The 22,529-nt window shown below is 39.6% G+C and overlaps 1 protein-coding gene and 2 long non-coding RNA genes across 8 annotated transcripts in view; all 3 read left to right on the forward strand.

Moving 5' to 3' along the window:
* Nucleotides 1-22,529, forward strand: part of LOC125964950 (uncharacterized) — a 340,974-nt gene that overhangs the window by 112,640 nt on the left and 205,805 nt on the right. The window lies entirely within an intron of this gene.
* LOC125964949 (uncharacterized) overlaps nucleotides 1-22,529 on the forward strand; it is a 260,419-nt gene that overhangs the window by 81,554 nt on the left and 156,336 nt on the right. The window lies entirely within an intron of this gene.
* Nucleotides 1-22,529, forward strand: part of TANC1 (tetratricopeptide repeat, ankyrin repeat and coiled-coil containing 1) — a 230,760-nt gene that overhangs the window by 66,186 nt on the left and 142,045 nt on the right. For 3 of the 6 annotated variants that reach the window (XM_033421826.2, XM_049712022.1, XM_049712021.1), the window contains exon 2: nucleotides 6,780-6,859. The exons of the other annotated variants lie outside the window; for them this stretch is intronic. In XM_033421826.2, the coding sequence (XP_033277717.1) occupies nucleotides 6,799-6,859 (61 nt within the window). In that variant the 5' untranslated portion in view covers nucleotides 6,780-6,798. The remainder of the gene's footprint in view (nucleotides 1-6,779; nucleotides 6,860-22,529) is intronic. 6 annotated transcript variants of the gene reach the window in all.

Consider the following 22,529-nt stretch of genomic DNA (forward strand, 5'->3'; position numbering starts at 1 on the left):
TGCTCCAGAGCCATTGGCCTGGGAGGCACGATTATTGCCAGGAACGCTGCCCTTGGTTATTTCCCTGTCTGAGCCCTTCCTGGTTTGAGGCAGAATGTATTGCTTTCAGGTTTTCTGTTATTAAACTTATCCCTTCTGTATGCATATTCGAAACGCCAAAATATAACCTGCCTGCAGCTGGTGCTTCTGAAGGCCTGGTAACAGAACAGGTCCTGCTATGGAGATGTGCTGTTCATCGTGTATAAGTCAGATAACTTGGGCCATAAACTTGGAAATTAGTACTTGGTATCAGAAGAATTCTTACATTATTAGTCCAAATCCCTTGTGGGAGAGAATTGATTTTGATTTCCCCTCCGTAACAACCTTGCTATTCTTTCATTTAGGGAGATTTATTTAGTGTTTGTTGCATGTAAGGTACTTTTTTTGGTGCCATGGGGGATTTGTAGAGTTCAACATTTTTTACTGTGATTTTGATTGATAACCATCTGTAAGTACAAAGTGGCATGTGGAATTAAAGATACCTTTTGACTATCATGGCCTGGGAAGGCTCTATGGATGAGATAGTGTTCAAAGTTGAATGGAACAAATCCCTTCACAATCTAGAAAAATGGCTCTTGTAGCCAGAAACAGGTAGCTTCTTCATATTTTCTTCCGAAAGTGAAATTTCTTTTTTGCCAAGTGTTATCAAAATGAAAACGTCTTTAAACAAACTTGTATATAGTAATTTTTTAGCAGCTTGAAATACTGGCTTAGGAGAGTTAGATATTTAAGGACACTTCTCTCAAAACAACTTGTATATCTTTCTACAGAGTCTTTTAAATATGGGTTGAAAATGATTTCAATCTAATAGGGAATTTCCACTTAATCTTGTGCATCAGAACTTAAACATTTGAGTTCAAACCTCATGCCCAGAACTCTTTTACATTCATTATTACTTGTGACTGTAAATTTACTTTGCTTTTAATGACTTAGGCAAAAAGACGTCAGGTTTGAGTATAAGACAAACCTAACTCTAAAGAAAAGAACAGCAGAATTAGAGGCACAATTTGTAGAATGGCTTTGAAGAAAGAGGACCAAATGGTTGGGTCGATGGGTCTTAGGGGGTAAATCACAGCCGAATGATGTCCTGTTTCCCAGCTCTGCATGTTAAGCAATACCAAGGGCCGCTTTTTTACTTACCATCACAATTGCTTTCTGGTTTCTTGGTCAATAACCCCTTCTCCTCCCCACCAGCTTTCCTGGACGAGGCGTCTGAATCCTAGAGAAGTTTGGTAACATGTTCCCAGTCACAATGCCAGGACCAGGTCTCCTAATTCCTAGGCTCCTTCTACTACCCGGGGTGGGGGTGGGGGGGGAAATGGGAGAGAGACCTCCTAGAATTTCAAGTATTCATCAAGAGTTGGTTTTTCCCCAGCCTCCTGGGATCTTTAAAAGAGTGTCAAGATATGGCTCTTGCTTTCAGGAAGCTTCTAGAAGGCAGTTTTCCGTGAATTTCCAGCAGCAGCCATTGCCGCCTCTAGGAGGGCTTTGTTTCCTTTTGTGGTCTCTGTCCTGCTTTGTTTTCTCTTACTTCCTCTCTACTATATTATTTATTCTGTAGGCTGCTTTAGACAGCACCTCCCCACCCATCACCACCACCCATTTCCTTTCTTTTGATAAACACTAAAGGTTGCCAATGCAAAGGAAAGTTCTAAAGGCAGTACTACAGAAGACATGGCTATCGTGTAGGTGAGTCTTAGTCTTATTAGGTTGAGACGTTTTTGAGCCCCTAAAACTGAGGATGTTTTTGATGTATCTCTTCTCTTAAATTAAAAAAAAAAAATTCTTAATGATCCTGTGCATCTTACTTTCCAGTGTTTCGCTGTAGCAGTAGCAGTGTTTCACTTGCTACTCTGTCTTTATTTATTTTGTCAAAAGAAAGGAGGCACCTTCTGAGACTGCTTTGCTTTGAGGTCAGATGGATGGTTTGATGCAAGAAGCTCCTTTTAGTGGAGTGAGCACAGAGCGTGTGTTTAGGTGTCCAGGATAACTGGATAATAAGGGTTTATTATCTTGAGATTTTAAGGCTGACTCAGGTGTGGACATGAAGGGACATTATGAAATGCAGCATTTTCCTCCCAAGTATCTCTTGGATTTAACTGTTTTCTTGCATTCCTTGCAAATGAGAATATATAGGAATATTCTTTGTAATTTATAAACTGCTATGAATGTTGGTTAATTGCTTGATTTGGAGGAGATGGCTCATCTGTGTTCATTGCAGCCTAGTTAAATCTATCAACAAATACTGAGAACAGAGTGTGTGGGAAGGCTGTGTTCTGGCTTCTGTTTGCATCTATTAAAGAATAAACATAGTCCCTGCCCTCAGCTCACGGAGTCGATTTGAAATTTCATAAATAGGTGTTATGGCACTCCAGAAGAGGAAAGTTTTAAGGCTGGTGTTATTCTATGATTTCAGACAAGGTGGTCATGGTTATGATACTGCCATTGGGATTGCAAACGGAAATAGATTTTTCTCTTAGTTTTCAATCATCTCACTGTTTAATCTAGGATAACTTTTGTTATATACCTTTGTAATCACTGCAGAATGCTTTAACACATAACATGGAGACATTGTGCCTATCTCCAAAGAGTTTATGTGTTAAAGGAGAAATCTAAGAAGTAAAAGTAAGCTCAATAGTTGGTTTAACTTCTGTGGGTTTTGAAAAGAAGAATCTATGGCATCTGTGGCATTTGGGAAACTTAGATGTCGAATGATAGTAGAAAAATAAGGAAATTTAGGTGACTTCAGATGATTGACCTAAAGGTAATGTCATATACTCATTTTACTTTCTTTGAAATGAACATTATAGGAAATTTTCTCCCATTAGATCATTTCAGTTGTAATCTAGAGGCTGGTCTTTTCTCTCTTCCTCAAAAATATATAAAGAAACGAGAGCTGAAGTTCTCTACTTTTTCAAAGGTTTATTTTTATTTATTTTTTATTTTTAAATAGGACTTATTCATTCTTTTTTTTTTTAATTAATTAATTTAGTTTTGGCTCCATTGGGTCTTCCTTGCTGCATGCGGTCTTTCTCTAGTAGCGGCGAGCAGGGGCTACTCTTCGTTGCGGTGCGCGGGCTTCTCATTGCGGTGGCTTCTCTTATTGCGGAGCACGGGCTCTAGGCGCGGGCTTCAGTAGTTTCAGCGTGCGGGCTCAGTAGTTTCAGCGTGCGGGCTCAGTAGTTGTGGCGCACAGGCTTAGTTGCTCCATGGCAAGTGGGATCTTCCTGGACCAGGGCTCGAACCCGGGTCCCCTGCATTGGCAGGCGGATTCCTAACCACTATACCACCAGGGAAGTGCCATCAAAGATTTATTTTTAAATCCTTAAATCCAGCCATGTATTTATACTACTTGTGTGATAGAGGCTAAAGTTTTATGGGGCAGAAATTGAGGGATTCTATTTGGCCAGTATTTATTTGAGTTACACCTGTGCCTTTTGATCTATAGTATTTAAAGTGAAAAAGGACAGCCTTTCTTGTTTTATCCTATTATGCTTGTCCATAAGAACTTCCTTACATGTATGGTCCTCTAGTAGGAACCTGATAGCTTCTGGCAGTTTCTTTCTGTGTGTCTGGAAGGCTGGTTTGCATCGTTTCTATGTGGTTCACTTCTGTAGCAGGGCAGTGTTCACCCTTTTTAGGGGAAAATTGTCAGGAGTTGAAGTTGCTACAGGAAGGGAAGTGATGCAGAAGGTGTCATTCAGGGAGAGCCCGCTGGCTGCCCTCATAAGACTGCTTCATGGTGGCATTTGCATTCAAGAATTTACCACTGTCTTCCTTTTGGTACTCAAACTGGAATCAGAAACTTAATATTCCTTATGTCTTGAATAGATGATACTCGGCAAAGTGATTCCCTTGAACAAAGCTCATGAGAGCTTTTGTTTAAAGCCAGAACACTGGTTTATTAATTTATTCCCAGAAGCATGTCTGTCAACAAGCTAGACAATTGTGTTGGGTGGACTAGACCAGCACACTCTCCCCCACTGTTGTTAGGTTAAAAAGCCAAATTAAGAGGCACTGCTCATTGAGAACAGGATCAGAAGAAGGGGAAGTAGTTATGATGCCAGTGTTTAATAGCACTGGGTCCGATAGCCTGATGGGTTTATTTCCAGAACTGGATGTGGGAGTATGTATTTATAAGTTCACAGGTACTGTCAGGTGTGCAGATAATCTTCTCTGGACTATACTGCCACTGTTGGCCCCTCCAGCCTATTACTATAGTTGCTTTTTCTGACCACCTCGCTTCAGATGGGCATAGTCTTTAAAGGGTCTGTTGATGAGTGTCACGTTCCAGTTACATTTTTCAGGCCATGACCGATTGGGACTTTGCACAGCTCTACTCTGATCTGTATTAATTTCAGAATTTAACCCACGGGGAGCGGTCTTTTTTTTTCCTTTCTAGCTTGTGTGTGTATGGGGGTTCCTTAATTTTTGCACCCAGATATATAATCAGTTAAAGTTTCTCCATGTGCAGTTTGAATATCTTTTAGAGTATAAATTTAAGCTCTTTCCCTTGAGTTATTATTTAGGGAGGAAAACTAGAACTGGGAGAAGAACTTACAGCGAATATCTGATAGCCTCTTCACTTGAGATCACTGATGGGGAAGATTTCACTATCCTGAAAACAGCTGAGCTCTGAAAAATAGACATCTAAGGCGTCTGGGATGAGATGCCCAAGTCCGTGTCTGCCAGTCCTTGCCCTGTGGGCTGTGTATTCCAAGTGGCATTGTAGATCTGTTGTGGGTTGGTGGTGACAAAGGTCATTAATCAGGGGCAGCTTCACTGCTGTGGTGGGGCCTGAGCTGTTCAGTGATCCAGGGAAACACGGGGAAAAGTTCCCTAAGGACCTTGGCCAAGCTTTGCTGGCCTGGCTCCATTGATATTTTTCTCTTATTTCTTCTTATTTCTTTAGTATGTAGTTTTTGCTAAATGACAAACCCTGAAGGGTTGGTTGATTTTTTTTTTTTTTTTAATTTGGAGAAGAAAATGTCTGTGCTTACCAGGCATCTATTTATTTTTTAACTCTTCCTACCGTTTTTTATGCCACAACATTTTGCATTGTTTCCTTCAAGCATGGCTGTCAGGAGAAATTTGTGTTTCCACAGCTCTCCTATGGAAGCACACTGTGGCCCACTTCCAGATTCAGTGTTTGCCCTTTATGTGAAACCCAAGTCTTTTCACAGGGGTCCATTCAAGTAGCATTTTTAAAAAGAATTAGGCTCTAAGCCATGCTCCTTTTGTGTGTAAAGACTTGTTTGTAAGATGATTTAACCCTAATAGGCTTCACTATGGCTTTTTCCAAATTATGCTTAAGATATTTACTTCCTAGTATCTTTCAGGTTGGTTGGTTTGTTGTTAATTTGTTTGATTGCTGTTTCCCAAAGCTTTCATTGCTCTAAGCAGAGAGGCCAGCACTGGGGAAGAAGGACCCTTACTGGGAGTCCGCAGATTTGGATTCTGGCCCTGCTGTTAATTAGCTTCGTGACCCTGGGGCAAGTCAGCCTCCCAGGGTCTCTGTTTCTTCATCAGGAAAACAAAGGGCTTGGAAAAATAAATACAGGCCTGGACCCAATGATAAGAAAGGTCACCCTGGGTGCTTATGTTGTGCATGGCAGCACTTTGGGACCCTTCCTCCCTCTCAGTGGGCTCCACAAAACCTCGGCTCAACTCTGGGGTCGAGCACTTGTGTGGGGCGTTGTACAGAGACCACTGGAAGCGTTGATGCTAACAAGGCAGGTTTTCTACAGAGGAGTCATCCCCTCTTTGTTTTCTTCAGCAGTAAGCTACTTGCCTTCTTCTACCTGCTTCTCCTTAGTGCGTTAACAAGGGTGTGATGGTAACACAACCCACTCAGATTTGTTACTGTTTTTGCTTTGTCTAGCCATCTCATCTGAGTTAGTGGAGGGAAGAGAGAGCTGGAGGAGACTGACTTAACTGATGAAATAATGGCCCTTTTGTCTGTCTCTTTGCTGGAGGGGTGGTTTTATGTTTCACCTTAGGCCTGGGCCATTGTGTTGTTTTTATGTGCTCAGTACAACCCTGCTTAAAAATACAGCTCATTATTTAAAGGATTCAGCCGTGGGCCTGTTCTTCTTACCTCCCCCCACCCCTGCCCCAAAGTCATAACAATATGTGGTAAAAACCCATTGCAGTGTGTGCTGTTTGATCAGACACCCCAGACATCAGTGTTGAAATGTGTTCCCACTGTATTTATTTTGCAAATGTTTTTAAGGTATGTTTCATTCTGATTAACCTTCCACAATGTTTTCCTTATGGTTAAATAATCAGTAGCACCTGTAAAACATGCCTTTAACCATGTAGCTTTCCTTCTTAACCATTATCTTTTTGATTCTGTCTTAATGTTTTCTTTTGATGAATGGGGGTTGGGAGACCCACATTCCTATGCCAGATATCTTACAGTAATGTGTCCAGATTTAGCCTCATAACCTTAATTAGATGTGGAATGCTGAGAATGCGCTGTTGTTGTGTTTTTTTTAACTTATAACAAGACGGTGAACTTCTGATCACTTCATTAAACATTATAAAACACTCCTTGTCTCTTAGCATTTAGTTCCCCATGTTAGTTTATTCATAGAAAATTAATGTAAAAGTCAAGGTACCTTTATATTATCCTAAGTGATCTGTTTGTTTGAAGACAAGTTACTGTTTGTGTCAATATGCAAGTTACGTTCCAATTTATAATACTGAATTCCTCTTCCCTCTTCTCCTTTTCTCTTTAGAAGCGAAGGAGTGTTGAAAATGTTAAAGGCTGTGCTGAAGAAAAGCCGAGAGGGAGGAAAGGGAAGCAAGAAGGAAACAGGTATGTGTCCAGGATTGAGTTGAGCTGAGCAAGCATGGTGGGCGTGAGCCAGCAAGGCCCCACTTAATCCAGGCAGGGCAGATGTTACTGCCTTGGGAATGGGTCGGAGAAGTGATATGGCTTAGAAGAAACAGCAACCTGGAGGCCATGAGAAACTAAATACATTCGTGAGCTTTCTCCTGGGAAGTGCCTTTGAAGATTGAGTTTGGGTTCTGAACCAAATCCTTTCCCAGAAGATGTGTAAGGGTCATAATTTTAACAGGTCATTCAGATCCCGAGGCAGAGTTATAGACATTGAGGGAGAGCAGGTGTGTCCAGGAATTTGATTTCTAGAAAGCACTTTCTCTTTTCCCACGCATGCTTGCATTTTATATGTTTGACCAACTGCTGGCTGACTGGTCCTCATCTTTTGAGTATCAGATTTTCCCCCTAACAGGTGTAGCCACACTCAATGCCAGGCTGCTAAGTTTTCATTATGATGAGAGCTACTTAATTAGGCTTGGATTTCATTCCTGTTGGGAGAGTTCTGGTGCATATGTGGTCATTGTGACTCTGCACTGCATTCCGTGTGATAAGCTACTGTAAGGTTATTTTGGGGACCACTCACCAGAAAAACTACATGTTATCTACCTGTCTTGCACAATAAAAATCTGTTAGCACGGATCGGTTTCCCTGAAATGTGCCGTTTCACTCAAACTCATGTTAATCCAGAGTCAGAGAATGGCTTGTTCCTGAGTTATTGTATATTGAATAACACTTCAGTTTTAATTTCTATTAAGGTATAAATAAGTAGGCTGAATTATAGTTAACTCTTTAATTCAAAAGATCTTGTAATGCCTTGTGGTAATATTGTTATATATGTTGTTTCTGTAAAAGAATAAGTGGACTTGTAGACTTTTTGGTTATGTGGAACCTTGACACATTTTCTATTATTAATTTCCCTTTAACCAAACCTGCAAAAGGCAAACTTAACCTTAAAAGTGAGACTTTGTTGTAAAGTTGCTGATAAGATTCCATTAAAAGCCTCTCATTAATGCCTGGCTAAGCAGATGCAAAGAAAAGAAGAAACCAGTTTTTGATGATCGAAACAGGAGACCATAGGTTAGCTCTTAACCTTAGAAAATCAACTCCTAGCTTTGAATAATTAATTAGAATTGTTACTACGGGGAATTTTCAGTGCACATAATTTCTATCCAGGGGACCCTTCACCCTCTGCTGGGTTAAGGCCAAAACATCCTTCTCTTTAGTTCTCGAAAAGCTGTCTTAAAAACAACAACAAAAAATTTTTCCCCAGTTTTGGCTCAACTGACACTCATCCTAGGAACTATGTTTGCTTCTTTACATGCCTTTGTAATTTCCAGGATAAAGTTAGATCCTAAAGCTGTCTGTTGGACTGGAGCTGCCAACCAGTGGGTTATTTTTCTCAGGGACAGGGTCTCCAAGCCAAAACTCTCTGCTTAGTAATGGAGTCTTTCACAACAGGCTTACCATCCTCTTTGATCCGTGCCAGACTCATGTGAAATTACAGTATGTTAATGATTTTCGGCACCCTGCCTTTCAGATGGGCCAGACAGTGAACACTGTTTGCGTTTGAAACTTTTCCAGTTGTAGAGCGTATTATTTGGGGTTTATTTCCCCCTTTGGTCTTTAAGAGCAACTATTGTGTTTTCTGAATCATTTCTTCATAATAATTCCCACACTTTGGCTTTTCACTAATGCAAACCAACTTGAAAAAGCAATGGGAACATTTCTCATAAAACATCTGTATGGTGTATGCCTTTTTTCTCTTAACTAGAACCTGGTTGTATTCCACTGGGGAACAAAGCAGATGGAATTTTAAATCTTGACGAAGTTATGTCACAAGATGATTGGGGAAAATACTTGGAATTTGACCATTCATGTGTTGAGCTCTGTGCCAGCTCTCATTATATAAGTAAATCACAGCTAAGTTTCTCTGTAAATTAAAGCTGGCTAATCTACTGAGACCGCTGTGAAACTTGGGTAATAATATCTGCTGCAATATGGAAAAATTTTGCTCTACTGTTTCCAATTAAACCAATCTTTGTTGTAAAGACAAAGGAAAATTCATTTTTATGTACTTGAACTCACAGTCACAGAAATTTAGAAAATATTTGTCTAAAATTTTGAGTTCAGATTTTCATATCCTTTGTAGATTGTTTTTACGGACAATCTTGAGCTACACTTTTATGTTGAACCTGTTTTGAGAATTTGGAAAATCACTGAGTTAAACTTAGTATTCTTCAAAAGAAAACAAATATTTTTCATAAGTATTGAAGTTTTTATATGCTCAGCGCCTGTCCCTAAAAGAAAATGTCACTTTATTGGTAAAATTTTAGCAGGTATTGAAATTTAAGTTATATGTATATAAGGATATTTCAAGTATTATGTACAGTGAGATATCAAATTATTGAAAGTTACTGAAGTCATTGAGTCAGCTCTAAAAATAGCAAAATTACTTTTTGATGATTTTTTTTATACCTAGGAAATGCTTATAGCTGAGCAAAAAGTATTTTCTGGAGGCTGCAGAATCACACTGGAGAATGCAACATTAAAAACTTTAAAATTTTTTTGGAAACTACATTTACCTTGTTTCCACTAGTCCATCAGTGCAAATGAGTGCTCTTGACCTTGAGTCAGGCCTAAGGGAGCAAAAATCAATATTAAACCATAATGTGGGGAAGGCAAGACGAGGGCATCTATTTTTTCTTTCCCTGCTGTTATGTTAGGACCTTGATCTAAAACAAGCGGATGAGGTGTTATCTTTATTTTGAAGCTCTCTAGAGAGGTCTACAACCTTCTACCACGTGTGTAAATGACCTTTACTATCAGCAAACTTTCATGTCACTATCATTAAAGTTCCTTAATTTAAAAGTAATTATTGAACTCTTTTTTTTTTTTTTTTTTTTTGTCTTGTCCGGTACGCGGGCCTCTCACTGCCGTGGCCTCTCCTGTTGCGGAGCACAGGCTCCGGACGCGCAGGCCCAGCGGCCATGGCTCACGGGCCCAGCTGCTCCGCGGCATGTGGGATCCTCCCGGACCGGGGCATGAACCCACGTCCCCTGCATTGGCAGGCGGACCCCTCAACCACTGCGCCACCAGGGAGGCCCTACTGAACTCTTAAGATTTCAGAGTATTGATGTCAAACCTGGACCTAGTAAGAGTTTAGAGTGGATATAAGAGCAGCATAGGAAATTAGCAGCACTGTTTAGAAAATGAAAAGGAAAAAAGTCTCATTTTATAATAGAAACAGAAACTTTAAATATCAACCTAAGAAGAAAGGTACAAGCCTTATATTGAAGAAAATAATAAAACTTTGTTGAAGGACTTACGGGAAGACTGAATAAATGGAAGGAAATAACTGTATTTCTGAATGGGCAAATTTATTATTTTAAACTGACTAGCTCTTACAAAATTATCTATACATGCCATTTAATCTCTAATGAAATCCCAACTATTTTCTTTTTTTTTTTTTTTTTTGAAGATGTTGGGGGTAGGAGTTTATTAATTTATTTTTGCTGTGTTGTGTCTTAGTTTCTGTGCGAGGGCTTTCTATAGTTGTGGCAAGCAGGGGCCACTCTTCATCGCGGTGCGCGGGCCTCTCACTGTCGTGGCCTCTCGTTGCGGAGCACAGGCTCCAGATGCGCAGGCTCAGTTGCTGTGGCTCACGGGCCTAGTTGCTCCGCGGCATGTGGGATCCTCCCAGACCAGGGCTCGAACCCTTGTCCTCTGCATTAGCAGGCAGATTCTCAACTAGTGCACCACCAGGGAAGCCCCAACTATTTTCTTTTTAAAGACGTAATTTTTTTTAGAGCCAGTTTTAGGTTCACAGCAAAATTGAGAGGAGGGTGCAGAGATTTTCTGTATACCCCATGCCTCCACTCATTCCTAGCGTCCCCATTATCAATGTTCTCCTATCAAGGAGGTATATTTGTTACAACTGATGAACCTACATTGACACATCATCACCCGCAGACCATAGTTTACATTAGGGGTCACTCTTGGTGTGGGACATCCTGTGGGTTTGCCCAAGTATATAATGACATGTATTCACCATCATAGTATCATACCGAGTACTTTCACTGCCCTAAAAATCCTGTTTTGTTTTGCTTTTGACATAGTTGATTTTAAAATTCATCTGGAAGTGAAAATGCTTAAGAATAACCAAGGAGAAATTGAAAGTGTGGGGCAGGTACATCAAAAGGGCTGAGCCTGGTTCCCATGCCTGGATTCTGGCTGTAGGAGAGGCTGAGCAAGTGTGTATTTGGACTTCTTAGCTTCTCTAGGGCAAGGTGGACTTCATCTCCCACCAAGATGTGCGTTAGGGAGGATTCTCAGTTGTAGACATTTGCAGGCCCTCTCCACTTCAAAAGCTAACCAACACAGATATCTAGTATAGCTTATTATAATAGGTACTGCTTCCACAGAGCAAGTACATGTCTTGGCTAGTTTTTTGGACTTTTTTTCCTACTGGTCTCCAAGAAATGAAACCTAATTTTATCTAACATCTACGATGTAATCAAATCTCACTGTTGATAGTGGTTTTGTTTTTTTCCTTTTAACCCTGGAAATAGTGACACCAATCTGGAAGCATTAGATGGGCAAGGCCTCTTACCCTCCTAGAAAGGGCTAGTCCCTCTCTCTCTCTCTCTCTGTGTCCCTTTTGCCTCTGCCAATCTTGAAGCCATAGTCTCTTGCCCTGTCCAGCTCTCCTACTTGCCCGCTATTGGTGTGGAAGTATTGGGTTGGCCAAAAAGTACCTTTGGTTTTCAAGTAAAAATAAGACACATTTTTCATTTTCACCGAGAACTTTATTGAACAACGTATTCACCCTTTTGTTCCACAGGCAACTTCATAATTCCATCTTCCCCAAATTTTTTATCTTTTTGAGCAAAGAACTGTTCCAGGTGCCTTTTACAGTCTTCCAGGGAATTGAAATTTTTTCTATTAAGAGAATTTTGTAAAGACCTAAATAAATGGAAATCCGAAGGTGTAATGTTTGGTGAATACAGCGGGTGAATCAAAACTTCCCAGCCAAGCTGTAACTGTTTTTGGCTGGTCAGCAAAGAAACATTCGGTCTTGCGGTATCCTGATGGAAGATAATGATTTTTCTGTTTACTAATCCTGGACTCTCTTCGTCAAGTGCTGCTTCCAGTTGGTCTGACCGGGAGCAGTACTTGTTGGAATTAGTTGTTTGATTTTCTGGAAGGAGTTCATAATAAAGGACTCCCTTCCAATCCGACCATATACATATCACCTTCTTTAGCCTTTCGTGTGGTTGGTGGTGGTTTATTTTGCTTGCCCCAGTCCACCTTATTGTATAGTATCCAGTTTTCATCGCCCTCACAATTTGTTGTAAAAACTGAATGTTTTCATCACGTTTAAGTAGAGAATCCCATGCGGAAATATGGTCAAGAAGGTTTTTTTCGCTTAACTTATGTGGAACCCAAACATCAAAGCGATGAACATAACCAAGCTGGTGCAAATGATTTTCAACGCTTGATTTGGATATTTTGAGTATGTCGGCTGTCTCCTGCGTGGTATATAACTTTGATTGTTCTAAGTGTCTTGATTTGCTCACCTGGTCTACCTGACCGTGGAGCATCGTCCAGTGAGAAATCTCCAGCACGAAACTTCACAAACCACTTTTGACGTGTTCGATCAGTCACAGCATCTTCTCCATACACTGCACAAATCTTTCTTTGCGTTTCAGTTGTGTTTTTACCTTTCTTGAAATAATAAAGCATAATATGCCAAAAATGTTCCTTTTTTCTTCCATCTTCAATATTAAAATGGCTACACAGAAATTCACCAATTATAATGTCTTTTTTTTTAAATGCATGCTGATATGACAGATGTCACATACAATCTAACAGAATTGTTTCGAATGAAGTTAAAGACAACTAAGTGCTGCCAGAGTCATCTTACAGAAAAAACAAACAAACCTTTGACCAACCCAGTAGCTCCAAGTTGAGGCAGAAGAGCAAAGTTTGGTGAACTCTTACTTGTGGTATTGTCTCAGTTAAAATATAGACTGATTAAGGTTGCTAAATATGCCAAAATAATTGTTTATTAGGCTTTTCCTTTCAGTTTAATTATTGGTGTTCTTTTTTCAGCAGGGGGGCTTAGTTTGAAGCAATTTATTTAAAAATTTTGACCTTCACCGTTTCATCATTAAAACCCAGCTAGTTGGCTCAATACACTTGTAATTAATGGTGTTAATTAAGGCATTGGATAGTCCCTAAGCTTGAATGTGTCCTGAATCTGTTAGCTTTGCATCTAATCCTTCACTTTGAATTTGTAGTAAAAGGAAGCTGTTTGCCTCTAAAGTTTAAAAGCCATTGATGTGATTGTTAAATGTGGTATTTTAAGCCATTCCAGGCTGCAGTCTGGCTTTCAGTGGTACCTTCTAAAAATGCCTCAATACAAACGATGCTTTGTTTTATCCGGAAAATCTGAAGCTGCTTTTGATTATTCTCTGCTGCGTTGCCCATTTTTTGTGGCTGTGGACTGTTATTGAGGAATTTAGTGCAAGGACTGTCTTGCTGAGCTACGGATATTTGGTATCTTGTTGGTAACTGACTCAAAAAATGTTTCCGAAGCAACCAAATAAGCAGAAATAGTTCAGTCTAAAGGTATTGTATTTCTATTTACCAGAGCATTTAAATAAATTCTGCAAAATCCTGTAGGACAGGATTTGAACATAGAATGGAACAGGCTGGTTACTAGTAGGAGTGGGAATGCTGTTCCCTCTGGTTCCATTGGTCCCTTCATCAGTTTTTCTCTGTCACCCCTCACACCTCAGAGTCTCGAAAAAGCACAGACTTTGGAATCTGAAGATGCAAATTCAAATCCTAGCTTGTTCACTTCCCTGTGTACTTGGATAAATTTCTTAACCTATTTAAGCTACCCTACAGGGATGTTGTTAGGGTTAAATAAGATAACCTGTCTACAGAAGTGCCTTGCTTGACATATGGCTTCTGCTAGATGTTCAGTTTCTTTCTCGAGAAAACTGTTTGGTACTTTAAAGAACAAACAAAATCCTTCTAAAACATCTTGTTCCTTCCCTGTTGATCTCAGGCAAGAGAATGATGTTCTAGAAGCTTCTATCCATGATGTCCTCTCTCTAAATACCGATTCTGCCATTGACTTTGGATACTAAAGGCTCTTCTGCCATCTTTAGCCTTTTCCTCATGATAAAACCGAAGCAGCTCTGAGTCATCTGTCTGTTGTATGGTGATTATACTTTGATTTATAACTTGTTTTACCTTTAACCTATATCATGTCACTTGCATTTTATCCTTTTTTCTTGGTGAAGTTAAACTGAGAGGCTTTTCCCCTTACTAAAGAAATTTCGAGAGTTAGCAAGCAGCCTTAAGAATAGATTTCTAAGAACAGTTTATAAAGTTGCTGAGATGTTTCATTTCAACATATCCTTATTAGTAAAGGTCTTTATATGTGGAAGGCTCCATTGCCCATCCTCTTTATAGCTTCCCCATACATTTTAGGGATATATAAAGTATGAAAGAGAAGGATGGGCACAAATACCGAGCATTTATCATGTGTGTCAGGCACTATACATAATGGACCACGGCTGGTCCATCTGAGCTGTTTCCTATGAGAGGCGTAATTAGAGAAAAGTCTGGACTGAGAAGGTGAAATCAAGACTTATCCTGGATCTTCCCCTTTTTATGGCCAATACAACCTCTAGCAAGTCACAGCCTATCTGAATCATCATAAAGGATGTAGCAAAATTCTCAGACGACAATATTTATTTACTTGGGTCCCTTTTTGTATGTATATGTGTAAATGCAACAAGAAAGCTAATACAGAAATATAATAATTCAGAGTCCATTTTTATGTCAAACCTAATTTCATTTCACAGATTTTTGTTCATGCAAGCTGCTTTACTGTTAAAAAACAAAAAACAACCAATGGTCTTAGTTTCTATAGACCAGGTCTTCAGAGAGTCTTGTCATGTATAGCTTAATTCTCATTAAAAGCTCCATATTTGAATTTTCATGTGACCTATTTGCATAAGTTTTATACGTATTCTACAGAAATGTAGAAAACTGGATTTGATGTAATCTGTTGGCAAACATAGTTCCTGAGAGGGGAGATAGGCTACCAAAAATTTTGACCTAGGTTGACTTCTTTTCTCCATGCAGGATGGTCTAAACTAAATGATTCTTCTTTTAGGGATTGAGGGCTTTGACCTTATACTTGTCCTGCTGTCGACAGATGGCCATCAGGGGTAACCCGTTGGGTAGCCCTAGCCTTGGTATACAGCATCAAATTGAGAAACCCTTATTCATATTGGAAATCATGGAGTTGGAATGTAGGATCTGTGTCTGTCTCTCACTCCCCCTCTCCCTTTGGTGGCAGGCTGGTTATAACACATCAGGCATCAGCGGTGCCAATATAGAATCAGAGATTCTTGTCCTGTGTTCTGGTGACCACAGCACTGTCATGGGGGTCAGGGTGAAATAAGACTTTAGAGCTGATTTTTAATTCTTCATTCTCAAAAGTTTGTGTGAGAGTTGTCCATTTTTAAGGGACTTTGGGAGCATCATACTGCTACATTGGGTACATGATGACATTCTTTGTGCCCTGAGACTGTTCCAGAGCCCAGAGTACTCAGTACTAATGATGTCTCTGATACAAGACATACACATAGGGGCCTATAATGGTTTGGGCACTTGTCTGGATTTTATATAGAGCATGGAACTGGCTGGTAGCAGAGGAGAAGAGGATGCAAACTCTGGGTTGAGGATGGAAGAGAGCCACCTGTGCACTGCTACCTTCCTGATGATCTTACGTTTGGTTCTCAAACAATTTATATGTTAATGTCTCGTATCTTTGCGAGGGCTTGTTTGCCTCCCACCTTACCAACCCACCCCAAGAAAGTTTTCTACATAACTTTAGAGTTATGTAGAAAACTTCCTTCCAGGTACCAGATGTTAAAAATATTTTGACTTCTGATGGCACATTTTCTTGTTGTCTTAGTTTGGGCAGCCATAACACAATGCCAGAGATTGAGTGGCTTAGACAACAGAAGTTTATTTTCTCACAGTTCTGGAGGCTAGAATTCTGAGCTCAAGGCACCAGCATGATCAGGTTCTGGTTGAAGGTTCTCTTTCTGGCTTGCAGATGGCTGCCTTATACTTGAATCCTCACATGGCAAGAGAGACGGCAAGCACTCCAGTGCCCCTTGTTATAAGGATGCAAATCCCATCGTGAAGGCCCCATCCTCGTGCCCTCATTTAAACCTAAGTATCTCTAAAAGGCCTCTTCTCCAAATACCATCATGTTGGGGCTTAGGGCTTCAACATATGAATTTGAGGGAACACAGTTCAGCCCACAGCACTTGTCTTTATTGTTCTGATTATAAATGTTACACAGTACTTCATTGGTTATAAAACACACCATTATTTTGGGTACTGCTAAGGAAGAAAGAACTGCTGTCAATTAAATTGACATACTTTATTACTTAAAATGTTATACTTTACTGAAGATTTCCTTTCTTTAGAAAGTTATTTTTACATATCTCAATCTTTTTCATAAAATGGGAGGAAAATGAAATAAGTTGGTTAAGGTATTTCAAATTTATGTTCAGAACCTGATTCTTCTAAATAATTTTTTTCACCTAGTTGTCAATACTCATTTTTCTTCATATGACATCATCTTCTCTACCATTATAGAGCATTGATGTTGCAGCATTTTTCTGAGCCCTTCACTGTTTTCTCCAGGACTTTTCTTACAAGCTGCAGATCATGCATTCTGCAAGTTTGATGCCATTCTTTCATGATCTCAGAAGGAGGTTTTAATGGAAGGCTTTCAGATAAAATTCAGGGCTCTTATTCCTTCCACGTGGACTTTAAGTGATCTGTTGACTGAAACCTGGAGGAGGTTATCATTGTCTAGTCACTCTACCAGATGTAATAACATAGGTTTGCATGGTCAGTGCTTGCCACGTTGCAACCATTCCTTGGCTGGTAGCAATTTTAAGGTGCCACCAACTGTTATATCCATTTTGGTTTTGGAAAAGTTAAAGTCAGAATAAATATGGGCCTTTGATCAATGCCCAGTATAATATGTGCTCATTGTAGAAAATTTGTAAAATACTGATAAAGAATATCCTGGGGTTTTTTCTTAATTCTTATCTTTTGCTTTATCCTTTTTAATGTCATTACTCTGAAAAATGCCTAAGACTCTATTGTACCCATATACCATGATTTTGTTTGGGTGAATTTTGGTTACATATTTTTCTCATTCATTAAAGAAAAAACCCTCTGGAAAATATGTATCTTTGTATAAATCTCTGATTATTTTAGCGGAATGTTTCTAGATAAGGAATTAATAGTGAAGGAGAGGAACTTTTCAGAAGCTCGTGGTACTTCTTGACAAATTGTTTTCCAGAAGGATTGTGTTGGTTGCCACCTGTGTAAGCAGTGTGTGAGTGTGCCTGCTTGCATGGCTCTTTCTAGTATTGGGTATTTGTGGATTTTAATAATCTTTGTCAAGTTTGTAGGTTAAAACATGTATTTTTTTTTTTAATTTATTATTATTTTTCTTTAGCGGTACACGGGCCTCTCACTGCTGTGGCCTCTCCCGTTGTGGAGCACAGGCTCCAGACGCGCAGGCTCAGCGGCCATGGCTCACGCGCCCAGCCGCTCCATGGCATGTGGGATCTTCCCGGACCGGGGCACGAACCCGTGTCCCCTGCATCGGCAGGCGGACTCTCAACCACTGCGCCACCAGGGAAACCCCTGTATTTGTTTTTAATTAGCATTTCTTTGAGATCGGAAGACCTCTTTAAATATTTAGTGCCCATTTATAGTTCCTCTTCAATAATTGTCTTTTTATGTCCTTGTACATTTTTTCTGTTGGGAATGTGAGAGACTCTTTAGTTTGATTCTTCCCTTTTCCAAGTGTGGCCCTGGTGTGTAGTAGTGGGGTTTCCTTATAAAGTTACTGGTAGGGGAATTTTCCTTGAAGTTGCTGAAAATCCCATTGCCTGTCTTCAGTGGGTAGCAGTGTCTCCTGCATTATTAAAAATTTCATGTTTGTGCTGAGGCTAGATATTTGCTAGTCTGATTGACTTATATTTAAGAAATTTATTTTATAGAGAAACCAAAATAAAGACATAAAACCAACACAAATGAGTCATTAGGTTTTCCACAGTACCTAATAACATTCTACCTCTGTACATACACAGTTAAAAAAGTCTAAGCGCTTCCTGCTCCCTGGATGTGCTGGGAGCCCTCATCCTGTGAGTTTCTGATAGCGGGCAGGGATCGTTCCAGACAGAAAAGCATCTCCTTAATAAATTGCTGTAGTCTTAAGTGTAAAAAACATTGTCCATGGCTTATATTCTTAGATTATTAGGTACATGGATGTTGTTTTTTTTCAAACTAAGCTAAAGTAATGAAATAAAGGGTTTTAGATCTAGAAGGACTTTAAGAAATTGAGTTCAGTGTCTTCAGTTTTTGAGAACTATTTGGAAAACATTGAGCAACTGCCCAAGGCCTTATAGCTCGTTAAAACAAAGATGTGGGCTCAAGGTATAGCTTTTGACTCCAGACTAGTTCAGTTTCTACTATGTCTCTGGCTAGTTCCCTTATTTTTATCTCTAGCACTGAGTAAATATAAAGGAAAATACATCCCTGAGATAGAAGACGGTGAATTACTTTATAATTTCTCTCTCCAGGGCTACTTGTTTTGATTTTTTTTCCTTCTCTAGAAGTATTTTCCCCCCTCCCTAGAAAGTTTATTTCAGAAATTCTTACATGGCCTTAATCTAGATTCAGTAGCACTGTAATATCTCTTTCTTTTTCTGTATCTTAAAGCCCATTTCTGCTTGATGTCCTTGAGACTTATAAATCCATCCTTTTTTTTGTAAAGTCACTCAAACACCGTAAATGTAATAATTAAATATACAATCATTAAAAAAAGCTATACAATGGTATTAAAAGTACAGATACCCCCCATTTCTTCTCTGCTTCCATTTTTGCTCCCCAAAGGAAATTAATGTTAATGGTTTATTTGATCTTTCTAGATATTTTCAGTGCATATATGTGTGTATGCATGCATAATGTACATGTATAGATCCTTAAGAAAACCGATAGACTTTACAGTGTGTTTTATTTTGTAAGTTACCATGTTGACTGAATACATTTTTAGACATATTTTCATATCAGCACATACTAATATATAGGCTTTTAAAAAGTTTCTCAGTGTTACATTAGACAGATATTCTGTAACTTGTTTTATTATTCCCTTTGTTGGTTTTATCTTTTTCGTTGTCGTTACAATCAATACTAGAGTAAATATCCTTGTGCCTAACTCCCTGTCCTTTCATAAGGATAGTTGTAAGAAAAATTGTTGGTTAATAAGTTTATTCATTTATAATTTTCCTAAATTTTGTCAAATTGCCCTTCATAAAGGTGCCAATAAATTTACAGTTGCACCTTCAATATGTGAGAATGCTTGTTTATTCACATGCTTATCAGCATAGGTTATAATCAAACTATCAATATTTCATCTTGTCCAGTATAATAGGCAAAAGTGGTATCTCATTGTTTTAATTTTGCAATTCTTTAGAGTGAATCCAAAGGCATTTTTATATGTTTATGGGCCATTTGAAGCCACACTGCCTGGATTGGTATCCTGGCTCCATAGTTTAGTAACTGTGTGAACTTGAGCAAATTACATAACCTTTCTGTGCCTCGTGGGTCACTTATGATGATTATATGAGTTAATATTTATAAAGTACTTAAATCCATGCTTGGCAGATAGTATATAAGTATTTGACAAAAATAAAATTTACATTTCTTTCTTTGTCCTGCCTGTTCATTTACCTAATTTTCTGTTGGTTTCAATAGGTGTTTTAATATTTTAAGTGGTTAACCATTGATTGTTTACTAGCTAGAGTTCTAAGCAAGTGAAACATGTCATGTTTAGTTTTGAATTATAAAACCTAAGAAGATTCATCTAACTCAGACTTCATTTTTTATAGGATTAAGGGAAGGATTTTGTTTTAATTCTGTAAGTTCAGTGTTGAAAAGTGACTGAGGTTGTAAGTCATTATTTCAGGGAGGTCGGCTTTCTTTCCCTGCTTTGTGTGAGAGTTTTGATGCTGCTAATCTGATTAAACCTCCTTACATCCTTAGCTCTAAGATTCTGAAGATTAAGAGATTCTGGGGTTTTCCCCCCTCTATCCATTAAATTGTTACCATGGTTATTGGGCTCCCCAAACAGTACCTCAAATTCCTTCTGATTTATGGAAGCGGCATCTTAAAGATGAATAAGCACTCTGCTGGTTTGGCTTCAGGAAACTTAGGTAAGAGTTCCAGTTTGAATGTACCTACTAGTTCTCTTTGAAAAAGTTGTTTCATTTTTCTGAACCTCAGTTTTCTTGCCTATAAAATGAAGGTAGCAGGGACTTCCCTGGTGGGCGCAGTGGTTAAGAATCCACTTGTCAATGCAGGGAACACAGGTTTGAACCCTGGTCCAGGAAGATCCCACATGCCGTGGAGCAACTAAGCCCATGCGCCACAACTACTGAGCCTGCCCTCTAGAGCCCGTGAGCCACAGCTACTGAGCCCGTGTGCCTAGAGCCTGTGCTCCACAACAAGAGAAGCCACTGCAATGAGAAGCCTGCGCACTGCAACGAAAAGTAGCCCCTGCTCACCGCAACTAGAGAAAGCCCGCGTGCAGCAACGAAGACCCAAATGCAGCCAAAATATAAATTAATTAATTAATTAAAAAAAATGAAGGTAACAGTCTCTATCTGTGTCATAGAGTAATTAAGAGGGTCAAATGAAAGGAAGATTTGTTTTTTTTAAAACTTCAGGCATGATAATGTTGATGATGAAGGGAATTTGTTTTGTTTTTTGTTCACATAGTATCTGTTTTGGGGAAATAAAATATACAGATATTTGAATTTGCATGGAGAGTTTTTGATACTCGAATGTTGTGAGGGGCAGGTGAGATATTTTTCTTCAAGGTATTGAAGAAACTAGGAAGTGAACTGCAGTTCATCAGGAAGTGAATCCCCTGGGGTAAAACGTGGCAGTACTAATAAAAGTTGCTCTTTGAGTGTTTACTGTGTATCAGATAGTGTGCTGCATGCTTATAAACAGTAGCTTATTAGTGGAGGTTAAGGAACTAGCTTAAGACTAAACAGCTGCTAAGTGGCAGAGCCAGGATTTGAATCCAGTTTGTCTTTCTGTCTCCAAAACCTTATGATCAGGACAGTATAGCAGCCAGGTTGCATGGGTTCAATTCCCAGGTCAAGTTGATTAACCTCATTGTTTCCATTTTTACGCCTGTAAAATGGGGATGATGACAGCATCTCCCTCTGAGGGTTGTTGGTTGTCCTGAGGATTCAGTGAGTTAAAGTGCTTGGAACAGTGCCTGGACCATTGGAAGCATTTCATAAATGTTTGCTCTCATTATAATTGATGGTAATTTCTATACCCTTCTGGCTTCTTTGTTTCTGCCCCTTGACCCTCTCCTTTTGGCTTTAGGCCAAAATGGCGGCATCTCAGATATTTTTGTCTCCTTGGTTCCCTTGTCTGTGTGGCATACATGGCCCGGGCCATTCCATCTGGTGCAGGAGGAGAGAGTGTGGTAGGCCTGCCCCTAGTGGAGTGCTGTGGGGCAGTTGCTGCAACCGTCTGGGGTGGCATGTGTTTGCTGGGAGGGAGGAGGGGGAGGAATGTGAGGCCAGACTGCAAGGATCCACCACCAGCATTCTGCGAAGAGAAGCTGTGTGCACTCAAAGGGGGTGTACCTGTGAGACTCAGTACTCACCTCGGCTTTACAAGAGCAGGCTCTAGTGCAGCGATTACTAAACCTGGCTAGTTCATCCAAGGCACTTGTGACTCAAATTCCTACCAGATCTACTGCATTACTCACCGTGGTGGGACTCAGGCTTCTGTAATTTTTTTTTTTTTTTTTTTTAATGGTTTTTGAGTGGTTAGCCAGGTTCGGGAGCCACTGGCATGCCATTTGTTCCTGTGTCTGTGCAGGACCAGCTCCAGCCAACCTTGGCAGGGGTATGTGTATATGACTTGGAAAACTCCTAGGAAAAGGAGCTCCCCCACTGTCTAGTAGACTCTCTTCTTGGCAGCCCTATAAAGATGAATTTGAAATACAGGTATACGAGCAGATGAGTGAAAGGATTCTATTACAGAAATAACAAGGGGCAGGATTTGATCAGAGTAATTTGTCAGTATATTTTATTTGGTTCTTGTGTTTATGCAGATGCCTCATCAACACTTGCTTATTCTCACACTTGCAAGTTAGATACACAAAAACAAATAGCCATTGAATGTAATTTTGATGTTTAATTGTTTTTTAATTGAAGTATAGTTGATTTACAATGTAATTTCTGCTGTACAGCAAAGTGACTCAGTTGCACATATATGTATATTTTTTAAGATTTATCATTTATTTATTTTTGGCTGTGTCAAGTCTTGGTTGAGGCATGTGGGATCTTTGTTGAGGCATGCAGGATCTTTCATTGCGGTGCGCGGGCTTCTCTCCTTTAGTTATGGAGTGTGGGTTTTCTCTTCTCTAGTTGTGGTGCATGGGCTCTTTAGTTGTGGCGCACAGGCTCCAGGGCGTTTGGGCTCTGTAGTTTGC

Source organism: Orcinus orca, chromosome 7, assembly GCF_937001465.1.
Source record: "Orcinus orca chromosome 7, mOrcOrc1.1, whole genome shotgun sequence".
In the NCBI taxonomy this organism is placed as follows: Eukaryota; Metazoa; Chordata; class Mammalia; order Artiodactyla; family Delphinidae; genus Orcinus; species Orcinus orca.